The sequence below is a fragment of the Nannobrachium achirus genome, assembly GCF_963921795.1.
Source record: "Nannobrachium achirus genome assembly, chromosome: 2".
NCBI classification, from domain to species: Eukaryota; Metazoa; Chordata; class Actinopteri; order Myctophiformes; family Myctophidae; genus Nannobrachium; species Nannobrachium achirus.
The window spans coordinates 30,762,296-30,774,447 of NC_137811.1; the positions used below are offsets into that span (position 1 = coordinate 30,762,296).

The 12,152-nt window shown below is 41.0% G+C and overlaps 1 protein-coding gene across 1 annotated transcript in view; it reads right to left on the reverse strand.

The window, feature by feature from the left end:
- Positions 1–12,152, reverse strand: part of cadm4 (cell adhesion molecule 4) — a 358,817-nt gene that overhangs the window by 33,452 nt on the left and 313,213 nt on the right. The window contains exons 4-5 of the mRNA XM_080720237.1: positions 10,396–10,557; positions 2,318–2,408 (exon numbers count right to left, since the gene is read on the reverse strand). Of these exons, the coding sequence (XP_080576363.1) occupies positions 2,318–2,408; positions 10,396–10,557 (253 nt within the window). The remainder of the gene's footprint in view (positions 1–2,317; positions 2,409–10,395; positions 10,558–12,152) is intronic.

Below are 12,152 nucleotides of genomic sequence, written 5' to 3' on the forward strand. Positions count from 1 at the left end.
ATTCACTCACTAGATCATTTTTCCTAGCAATTAGACTTAGACAAGTCATCAAAAATGAATATCCTTTTCTAATCTATTATCATCTGGTAGAATACAAAAACATTCATCAAAAAACCAAGGCAGACAGCATTAAGTGAAGTTACACTGCAGTCTGCCTTGCTTTTTGAGTTGGCTTTTGCAGTTATTGCAACTTTTCTAACGTTTTTCTCTCTCTCAACTTTGTCACAAGATAAAACACACATCAAGGAGTATATTTCTCAGGAAGGTTGGATATACTGGCTTCCAGCAATAGTAATAGACGCAACCAAAATGATAGATTTATTTTTAACTACCAGTGTAATGTCTTTTGAACAGTTGATACAGACCTGCAAACTTCCACAATTATTTTTCTTTTTTACAAATAAGGTGTTATATCACGAAGAAGTTATTAAAAAGAAGTTGTTTCAACAACCAACCAGAAAAAGTATCTCTTGGATTGATATGATGCACTGTGGTACAGTCTGTATCCTACCAATGCTGATGAAAAGAAATGGAAGGACATTCATCTGTTACGCAAACATCAATCTCCTAACTGTATGCTTTTTATTTTTAAACCTTTGTCTCCTATGTGTCTCAAATATAAAATGTGAATAGGCTATGGACATATCTCAAATTGCAAAGGTACTGGTCTGATGTACAGTGTGAAATGGGAGAAAAAATTCCTTTGACAAACAGTTAAAAATGGGCCATAAGTCACTGATTCTGGGTCTCCCAAGTGGAAAGATGAGTACAGTGGCCAGAAAAAGACCATATAATGTTCTTACATTTGCTGCTAGAAAATATATATTTTTACAATGGACCTGCGATAAGATTCCTTCTGGGAAGGGGCTGGTGCCAAGTAATATTTGTGCAGATTCCTTTCAGATATCTTACAAGTTAAGTATAATACTAAAGCAGATCAGTTCTATAAAGTCTGGCAGCCTTATCTTAACTATCTTGGACCAGAACTTTCTTCCACTACTTTACAGGGAATTTCATAGGCCTAAACCTCTGTCATTTCTACAGAAATGAGCATAGCTCTTTTTGTTTGTGGTTGAGTGCACATACTTTGGAAGTATAAAGTCAGCCTTGCTTTCGGACCAGATACGGGAATTCACCCCATATGTACAGTTTGTCTTTGTTTGTATTCATTTCATTGTACCTGTTTATTTTTTGTGTATGTCTCTGTTTGTTTTTGAAAAAAAGTCAAATAGGAAAGCACTTCATAATCGTATAATCATAACTGTATGTCTTTATCCTGTGCTTCACAATAAAGATATTTGAAACAGATAAGCTCAGCTCAGTTCCTTTTGTTTCATTTTTGTCTTTGTCTTGTGTGCTTCTGTGTATCTACGTATTGTACAGTCATACTGGATGATATGTAAATGTATGCATATTATATAGGTGTACACAGAATATATACTGTACTGTATGTGTACTTTCTTGTGGGACTGGTATTTGGACTCTTGCAAGTGAGGATATTGAGATTTGGCATTGATGTTGTTAGCGTTTTTACTTGAGATTATACTGAAGTGAGAGAAGTTATTATTATAATGTTCTCTGTTTTTTTTATTGGGAGTGCCAGTGTTACTCCCAGTGTTACAGTTCCTATGATTGGCCGCTAGTTGCGCTGTTCTGGTACCAGAAGCAACATGTTCTCCATAGGATTCCATGAATTTCCCCCGAACTTTTACATTAGATTTTCTTATCTTAATAAACATTGTCTTAAATACTGTTGCTAGTTTAAAGCCTTGTTTCAATCACCATGTTATGCGTTTTTTGAAAATATGGTCCAATTTATGTTATAATTGATTTTAATGCAGGGTATGCTGTAGGAGGGGCTTGAGATCATAGGCTTGTGATGATTCTTCTTCGTGTGCTTTATTTTCGGCAAGCTCAAGACAATGTCCCATGTATCCCTGCGGTTGCACGTGACCGTTGGCAGCCAATAACATTCCTTTGGTAGTAATGGGTACCATGATGGCGACATCCATACAAGGGCAAAAAAAGCTTCATTTTCGCAGCATAGAAACCAATGGGTTCCCACCGTCCATATTTTTCACAGTCTATGGTTACTCCCCACAGTGCTGTTGAGGCGTCAACAATGCTGAAGAGGTTTGTCAGGAGTGTTGTGTGACGCATGGCTTTGTCTGCGTCTATTTTGTATAGTTCATTTTGTGGAAAATAAGAAAACAATCAATAAACAAGTTTTCAAGTTTTGACGGAAAATGTAGTTACAAAACTTTGTAGGCCAGGGCAGTAAAAACACACACGTATGCACTGCACGCACAACACTTACAGAGGGTTCCCAGTGACCGAGCAGGTGAGGACAAGCGAGTCTCCCTCCCGCAGGATCCCAGACGGAGGGATGATCCTCACTGTGGGGGCGACTGTGGAGAGAGAGAGAGAGAGAGAGAGAGAGAGAGAGAGAGAGAGAGAGAGAGAGAGAGAGAGAGAGAGGAACAGAGTCAGTGATACAGACACAAGAGAACCAGCCAGTCAGAATCACAATTTCAGCTTTGTTGTCGCATCACAAGTTTTCCAAATGTACCCTTCTACAGGTCTGCAACTCTCAGAGTTATGGGGGTCCTTGAAAGGTAAACGTTTGAGAATCACTGATGTAGAAGAAACAGTACAAACATGAACATGAAATAGAATCAGAGCGCGCTCGCGCGCGCAAGAGAGAGAGAGAGATACAACAACAACAAATAAACAGGTTGGTTGAAGAAAGCTGTATGAAAGGGCTCCAAACATCAGTTTCCAAGGCAACCAGCCGAATACATTAGCCTACAGTTTGGACACCTGTTATCATAGCAGGACCCGCCACACTGCAGCATCTGCTCTGGACACTGTTCTGTTGTGTTGGGCAGGCATCACCACAACAGCTCAGGCTAGCAGGCACCAGTGGTGGACAAAGTATTCAACCCCCAGTCCAGTATAGCTACATCGTGGACGTTGCTCTGTCAAATTTGTATTTGAATTAACGTACTGCAGTATTTGCACAGTATTAGTACTAGTGCAAAAGTGCACATTACAAAGCACATTTTCTTTTTTGATATCAATGCATTGCTGTAATGAAATATAGACATTACAAAATCACATTTCCAGATATTTTCAAAAAAATATAAATAATGGTGAAAATTGCATATCTACAAGCTCACAACGCACCATGATACGACGCACTGTGAGCTTGTAGCTCTGCTTCTTTCACTATTATTTTAAATAGGGCTTAAGTGTATTTCGAATACAATTTAAGCCCTTACACCTGTATGGTAAGTATCCTCAAGTAAAATACTCAAGTAAAGTGCAGATACAGATACAAAACAGAAAAAGTATAATAAAACCATATACCGGTACAGTACACCCCATCTTTGAGTACAGTATTCAAGTATGTACTTGGTGTGTAGCACACTGCCCTTAGTGCCTGACACACAGCCATTACCCGCAGGTCGCAGCACTCGACCACCTCCTACAGTATCAGCATGCACTCATGTCTGACGTGGCTGTCCCACATCCATCACATCCAGGTGTCAACAAAGACAAATTCATGGTACTCCACTAGCCATATTAATATACCAGCCCGGGAATGTAAATTATGCTCAACTAGCCACATTAATACCATGACAGGGAATTGAATTATACTCTACTATCCACATCAATATACCGGCAGGAAAGGGAATAATCCATCAATAGTACTACTGCGGCTGTGGCAGAATATGAACAGATATTCTCATATTCTTGCTGCTTTTATTCTGTACAGCTATATGGATATACTGTACATTTGCTGAAAGGATATTTAACCATGAACATAAAATGCAGCCAGAAAAAGAAAAAGAAAATACATTTATAGATAATGTTCTCAGCGTTCCACATTAATATTCTGAAAGAATAATGAAAGATGCTTTACTTACTTGAACAGTATATGCTAGCAAAATGTGAACTGTGCTATTATTAATACAGCTATCAACATAACTCTAGAGGAGGAAACTGGAGGAAAAGAATACTCGACCATCCACATTAACATATTGATAGAAAAAATATGATATTGCCTATTTAACTCCTCACATTAGGGTACGTGGGTGGTATGAATTGCTTTGGACAAACATGCTGATATAAATGTGGAATGCTGATCGGATCTAGTCATCAACTAAAATGTATATACCGGTACGTACATTAATACGACTTGTCATAAGTTTGAATGTGTTGAACCATCAGGAGATACTGACACTTGTAGAAGTCAATCACATTCAGCAAATATTGTTATTATTGATGAAATGCATACATATTGAACATGAATTTGAATGACTATTCAATATAAATACACTATAATTGGGGGACAGACTCAATTCGGCATTTCAGGAAATATTACACTTGTGGAGTACTTGTTTTTTTTTTTTTAATTGTAAGTATTAAGAGTTTGAAAGTTCACCTGATCTGTACTCATATAGCTCAACCAAGACTGATTTAAAAATGCGTTGGTGTCAATGTAAAACGGAAAAGAAAAAAGCATATGAAGTTGCTGAAATCTAAAATTAATGATTTTTAGGAACCTAGGCTTGGAGAATGGTATCGACAATTAGTTACTTCTTCAAACACAGCCTTGATCTTAACTACAGGTACAACTTCACGACTGCTTTACATTGACCAAATCTGTCCACAGACAGACGCACGCCCGCCCGCTCGCACGCACGCACATTTCCGGTAAAGGTATATTTGTTTTAGAGGTGAAAAAGGAGTGAACTAGTACAGGGAGCAAAGACCCCTGGGGGTTTATACTGTGCTTGTATATACTGTAGGGTTTAAGTAGTAGTAGCAGCCATATCTAATGGCTTAAACATATCGTCATTGTCGGGTGGAAACCTCTTATCTCCAAGTTTCAAATGTGTACTTTCTTTCGCAAAGTAAAGCCCTGATTCATCATACAAGGCCGTCGCACAAAAGTAGTGAAACCAGCTGATCTACAAGCACACAACGCCTCGCTGTGCTTGTAGATCGGCTGTTTTCACTAGTTTAAATCATTTTTAAAATGATAAATGCAAAATTAACGGTTTTGGACATACAAGGTTTTCGACGATATGTTATGTCCCTCTTGTCCTTTGTTTTGGAAGGGATAACGAGGGCATTTGTAGCGAAGCACAAGGGGAAATGACTTGCATGTGACCCTGTGGCGGTGTGCTGCTGTACTGTAGGTGAGCACACGGGGGAGCGTTCAGACACAAAGCCTGAAGGAACCCAGGATCAAAACCAGGGACCTTTCAATCCCCGCACTGCCACACTACCTCCTGAGCCACTGCCGCCAGCTCCTTCCACGTAGCCTGGATAGGGGCGGACAGACAATTACACGCTGCTGTGAAATACAATTAAGCCATTGTTCTTGTGGTAGGGTGTCTCTTCTCGTTAGACACACCTTTTTAGTCGATTAGTACCGGTGGTGTAAAGTAACCAAGTACATTTACTCAAGTACTGTACTTAAATGACAACTTTAGTTTTTTACAACAAGGGTTCATATTTTAGATTGTAATTAAAGAATATAAAAGATGAGTGTTAAATTGATTTAATTTACTTCTTTCTATTGTTTTAGAGATTCTTATTTCAGTGGTTGGGGGCATACGTACAAGTGGCTAAATATGTCATTTTACACAGAATAAGCCCATTCCCAAGATACAACACAACCTTTCATGGTTGGATGTGACTTATGGGGGCTAGAAGTGTTACTGTAAATAGTAATAAAGAAACTGCTGGCTTATTGTGTTTAAAAATACATATTTAGCTACTTGTACGCATGCCCCCATGTGTACGCATGCCCCACATTTTAGCACGGTAAATGCGATAAAACAATAGAACAAAGCAAATGAAAACATTTTCACACTCACTTTTTCTTTTCTCTAATTACAATCTAAAATATGAACCCTTGTTGTAAAAACCAAAGTTGTCCTTTAAGTACAAGTTTTGAGTTTGTTTTACTTTACTGGAGTATTTCCAATTTTCTATACTTTTATTTCTACTCCAATACATCTCAGAGACAAATATATTATGTTTATTTCAAGTATTTGAAAACTTTAGTTACTACATACATTAACCACTTCAGCCCTATATACATTTTGGCCATTTGAAAATAGCCGATCTACAAGCTGATCTGCTATTTTAAAAGGATTTGTATACATTTTCAAAAATGTGAAAACTTGGGAAATGGGACATTCTGCATAATGAGTACATTCTACTTTTGGTGCTTTGAGTATATTTTGATGCCATTACTTTTGTACTTTTACTCAAGTAGTTTGAATCCCGGAATTGTACTAGATTATTTCTTCTACAAGAGGGTATTGATAGTTGGGTGCATCCCGCCACTCCGACATGTCTCCTTTCCGACATGTCTCCATTCCGACACTAACCCTATCTCTAACCCTAACCCTAAACTTAACCCCTATGGGAGTGTCGCCACTCCGACAATTAGAAGTCAATTTCGGAGTGGCGACATGTCGGAATGGAGAGCGACTCCCTTGATGGTTGTACTTACATGATGTCCGCTCTCCTTCCTATCACAGCATGTGTTTACATAATCACCATGGCAGCTTACAGGCTCCACTGCTGTCGCCTTTGCAGCGTCAGCCATGACATCAAGCATTTTGCGGATTCCCTGTATGCTCGCCCGGTTTAGATGTGCAAGGAGGATCATTTCAAAGATTTTCACTCTGGAAAGAGGTTTTCATTTTTGCGTTTCCAACCCACGAAAATGCTGTTGTCGTCTGAACAGAAGGCATATCTGACATTTTATTTTGGCGTTTCCTCATGGAAACGGCGTCGCCTGAACGCCGCCTTAGATTCTCGGTGCGATGCTGGATCCTCCTGGCTTCTGAGGCTTCATGTCTAGGTGACGTTAAGGGATATTTCACTTTCAGGCTTTTGTGAACGCCCCACACATTCTGGGTTTTATCAAACCCATTGTAACTTTGAACTCTATTTTAACCATGTTAGATTCATCGAAAACACCCGTCCTTTATTTTTTTCATTTTCCAAAAAGAATGTAATGAATGTAATGAAAATAGATGTTAAAAAGAAATAAATAAGGTTATTGAAAAAAACGTATTAGGAGGGCAGCATGAGTCACCAGAACCAAGGACGGGTGTTTTCGATGAATCTATCATGGTTAAAATGGAGTTCGAAGTTACTGTACAATAGGTTTGTATAGGAACGGGGCATGTCTGATAAAATGAATATTAAATATCTAAATTCTGAATCAAGCAGTACAATAGGTTTGTATAGGAACGGGGCATGTCTGATAAAATGAATATTAAATATCTAAATTCTTAAAAACTGTTCGGGTGTTCACAAAAGCCTGAGTAGACGATAAAATTACAAAAATTAAAAGTGAAATATCCCTTTAAGAGCAAGACACTGAAACCCTAAATGCTCCCAATGAGTAGGTGCCTTGCATAGCTGCATGCTTCCACTGTCGGTGTGAATGTAACGCACAATGTAAAGTGCTTTGGATAAAAGTGCTATATCGATGCATACCGGTACCATTTAACTTGCAAACCCATCAATACGTTCTGCCGATAGACAAGAACTATTACTGAATTCCATCATGAACCTCTCAGCTGTCTTCAAGAGTGAGCAACAGAATTATGTCAAACTATCAGTGAATTAACGACGCATTAAGTTAATATGAGCCATATTGAAATACTATAATCCAACACTTGCCTGAGAATTCTGATGAACTAATTTCTTGAATCCCACACTAAGCATTGACTTCTTAAGAATGTTGCCGTCCATTGCGTTTTAGACCTGGGGCAAATATCAAGTGAAAGTAATTTCACTAATTTGGAGTGCGTGCTTTAGCTTCCCTCTGCTGGGTATTATGTGCCGAGATTGCACTTTCAGGGCAACACAATTGATTAAACTGAGTCAGCCAAGACCAATCAATCAAAGAAAAGCAATTGGAACCATTTCACAGAGTAATGTGAAACAGGTTTGTCGGCTGATGGCGCTTAGTGTTTTTATAATGCGCGGGTCAGGACCCCAAACAGGCCGGTGGGTGTGTCTGTCGGGACCCCTGTACAACAAGAGCACGACATGACATCTGGACAATGGCCCCTGTCCAGAGGACTTAGAATGACAGGATGTCCATAATGTCATTTTTTGACATTAAGATGTCAGTTAGTGGCCTTGCGGTTAGAGCAGTGGTCTTCAACAGGGGGACCCCTAGGGGGTCCTCAGAGTTACTACAGGGGGGCCACCAAATCTTTGTGATAGGATCATTCTTTTAAATTAACAACTTGAACCCTTGCATCCCTATTCTGTGGAGAACTTTATCCAAAAATAGCAGATCTACGAGCTATCAGAGAGCTTGTAGATCGGCAATTTTTGGCAAATAGGTTTGGTGTATAGGTAAAAAAGAGTAGAACAAGTACAGAGTGAAAGGTCAAGTTTACAAAGTATCGACGATTTATGATTTGAAGTTGTTAAGTCTATGAATCTATCTATGAAATCGATGAGAATCTCCACCACACTTTTATACAATAGTGGGGGTCCCTGCTTCATCTCTCTCTCTCTGCTAAGGGGTCCTTGGCCTGAAAATTTTGAAGACCCCTGGGTTAGAGGACCGCCCTGAGATTGGGTGGTCGGGTTAGATCCCCAGCCGGGTCATACCAAAAACTCTAAAATTCTAACCCAGTGCCTCCCTGCTTGGCACTATCAGCATCAAGGTTTGGATTGGGGGTAAGTCCCTGCCAGGGGGTGTACAGTACACAAAGCTGCCTCACGCTACAGAACCAGGTCACAGGCTCCTACCCTATGGGCCTCATGGCTCGGCAAGGCTTACATTAGTGCACTATCCACACAGGATAAACCTATTACTGTATTACACCTCAAATGTTATGGTGCCAGGATTGTCCCGTATTCATCTGGGTGTCCTGAATTCTAACGAATCTCTGTAAAACACTATAGGTTTCAACATTCACTACCAAATTGTCCTGTTTTGTTTAATACCACAATTAGCGCTTACAGAGACGTTTATAATATTCTGTTCTGTTGAAAGGTGGCAGTCACCAGGTGTGCTAAGCGCAAAAGTGACTTTCCACCATCCTGATGTTACAGATTTAATTTTATGTCTTTTGAAAAGCTCCCAATGCATTGCGATTTTCACTCTTTTGAAATACTTTTGAAGTGGTTAAAGGAGTAGTTTACCCCCAAAATGTTTTTTTTTTCTATTGATAGTAACACCATGGAGTAATCAGACCTTTTTTTTTTTTTTTTGTGTTCCTAAGACAAAAAATGTATTTGCAATAAATGTATCCCCATTGATTCTGGATGGAGAGATTGGAGACCCAAATGCATTTGGGTCCCCATCAAGGATTCAATGGGGGTAAATTTACTACCCATCTTTTTGTCTTAGGAATGTGAAAAAAAAAGAAAAAAAAAATATATATAAATATTATTGAACTCAAGTCTACATGGCGTGAGTAACCAATAGAAAAAACATCATTTTGGGGGTGAACTACTCCTTTAAGAGTCCTATAGTTGTGTAGTCACTGCTATTTCCAGACACAGACTTCCAGTGTCAACATAACCCACAGTGAAGCCAGTTAGTTGCTGCTAGAAGTCATTTGGTTCGAGAAAACCAGGCAGTGCAAAAAAAAGCGGAAAAGTTTTACTACTGTTGACACAGGACACACAAGGAAAGCTTAACCTGGGTAGAGCTGTGTTTTGAGTGAATGTTTGAAAAGTTTATACAAAGTTTGAGAGAATGTGCGAGCTAATTTGAAAGATTAGACAGCGCAAAGTATTTCCAATTACTGACTGTCGATCCGGATGGTAATACAGCTGACGGTACAGGGGACGCTATTTGCCCAGTAAACTATTATTCCTGTGGGGATGTTCACGCTATAATGATCGCAAATTACCAAAAAGTGAAAACAGGAGTGAACCAAATGAAACAGAGACCACACCAGTGTTAATTTTGACAGCAAATTTTGACTATTTTTAGAAGTCTTTTGAATAAAATGTCATTTAGTATATTTGAAATCTGAAAAGTTTAAGTTTTAGTCTATTTTTAATCAACTAAATATCAAGATTTTATTCGACTACAGTTGACTACAGCAGGCCTTGATGGTGTCGTAAATTCGTAATGCCTGATTTTACACTTGGTGACATGTTGAAAATAGCTGATATACAAGCTAACAATGCGTCACAGCGCAATGCATTAGTAAGCTTGAAGATTTGTATGTGTTGCCAGGTAATTTGAAAATAGCCGATCTACAAGTTCACAAAATGCGTCACGATATAGTACATTTTATACATTTGAAAAACGTGTGAAATGGGACATTCTGCATAATGAGTACTTTCTACTCTTGAGCACATGTTGATACCAATACTCACAGTAGACGTCGAGGCGATAGTGCCGGATCCTCTTCTGGCCGCCCAGCGCCGGGTGGGAGGCCTCGCAGCTGAGCGCCGCCCCGTTGTCTTTCCTCTCCACCGGGATGCGCACCGTGCTGGACACGCTGAACGTCTTCCCGTTGTCCTGCTGGGACACCACCCCTGTGGAGGAGAGACACAGAGCGGAGCGTGAGCAGTGGTGGGAACAGAACTCCTACTAAAGTACCACCCCTGTGGAGGAGAGACACGCAGCGGAGCCTGAGCAGTGCTGGGAACAGAACTCTACTAAAGTACCACCCCTGTGGAGGAGAGACACGCAGCGGAGCCTGAGCAGTGCTGGGAACAGAACTCTACTAAAGTACCACCCCTGTGGAGGAGAGACACGCAGCGGAGCGTGAGCAGTGGTGGGAACAGAACTCTACTAAAGTACCACCCCTGTGGAGGAGAGACACGGAGCTGGGCGTGAGCAGTGCTGGGAACTAAAGTACCACCCCTGTGGAGGAGAGACACGCAGCGGAGCGTGAGCAGTGCTGGGAACAGAACTCTACTAAAGTACCACCCCTGTGGAGGAGAGACACGGAGCTGGGCGTGAGCAGTGCTGGGAACTAAAGTACCACCCCTGTGGAGGAGAGACACGCAGCGGAGCGTGAGCAGTGCTGGGAACAGAACTCTACTAAAGTACCACTCCTGTGGAGGAGAGACACGCAGCGGAGCCTGAGCAGTGCTGGGAACAGAACTCTACTAAAGTACCACCCCTGTGGAGGAGAGACACGCAGCGGAGCCTGAGCAGTGCTGGGAACTAAAGTACCACCCCTGTGGAGGAGAGACACGCAGCGGAGCCTGAGCAGTGCTGGGAACTAAAGTACCACCCCTGTGGAGGAGAGACACGCAGCGGAGCCTGAGCAGTGCTGGGAACTAAAGTACCACCCCTGTGGAGGAGAGACACGCAGCGGAGCGTGAGCAGTGGTGGGAACTAAAGTACCACCCCTGTGGAGGAGAGACACGCAGCGGAGCGTGAGCAGTGCTGGGAACAGAACTCTACTAAAGTACCACCCCTGTGGAGGAGAGACACGCAGCGGAGCGTGAGCAGTGCTGGGAACAGAACTCTACTAAAGTACCACCCCTGTGGAGGAGAGACACGGAGCTGGGCGTGAGCAGTGCTGGGAACAGAACTCACACGTTCCTACTAAAGCACCACCCCTGTGGAGAGCAGTGGAAGCTAAGGTATGGCCACATGGCTGGTGTCTTGCATGCGCGCCTTCTAGGGATGGGACGATATGAAAATTTCACATCACGATTATTGTGACAAAATAAATCGCGATTTACGATATTATCGCGATAATCAAAAGCCGTTATCCTGGGGCGGAACATTTGCCAAAAAATTGCCGATCTACGGCTATTTTTTGGCAAAGACATTTGATAGAGAGTGAAAAAAGACTGTATCAAGTACGTATATTATAAGAACCTTTTACCAATTATAGAGGGTTTAAGGGATATGCAGCTTGGCAAATAAAAGGTAAATTGGTAAAGACGGTATCACGATAAATTAAATCTCCACGATACGATTATCGTGAGTGTTTTTTATCACGATAAACGATAATATCGCGTATCGTCCCATCCCTAGCGTCTTCGCGTGCAAGACACCAGTCATGTTGCCATACCTTAGCAACAGGCATGATGAATTTATTTTAAGAAGTACATTTTATACGTTTTATTTATTTTATAAGTGGGGTTGGCAAAAGGGCCTTTCTGTGTGG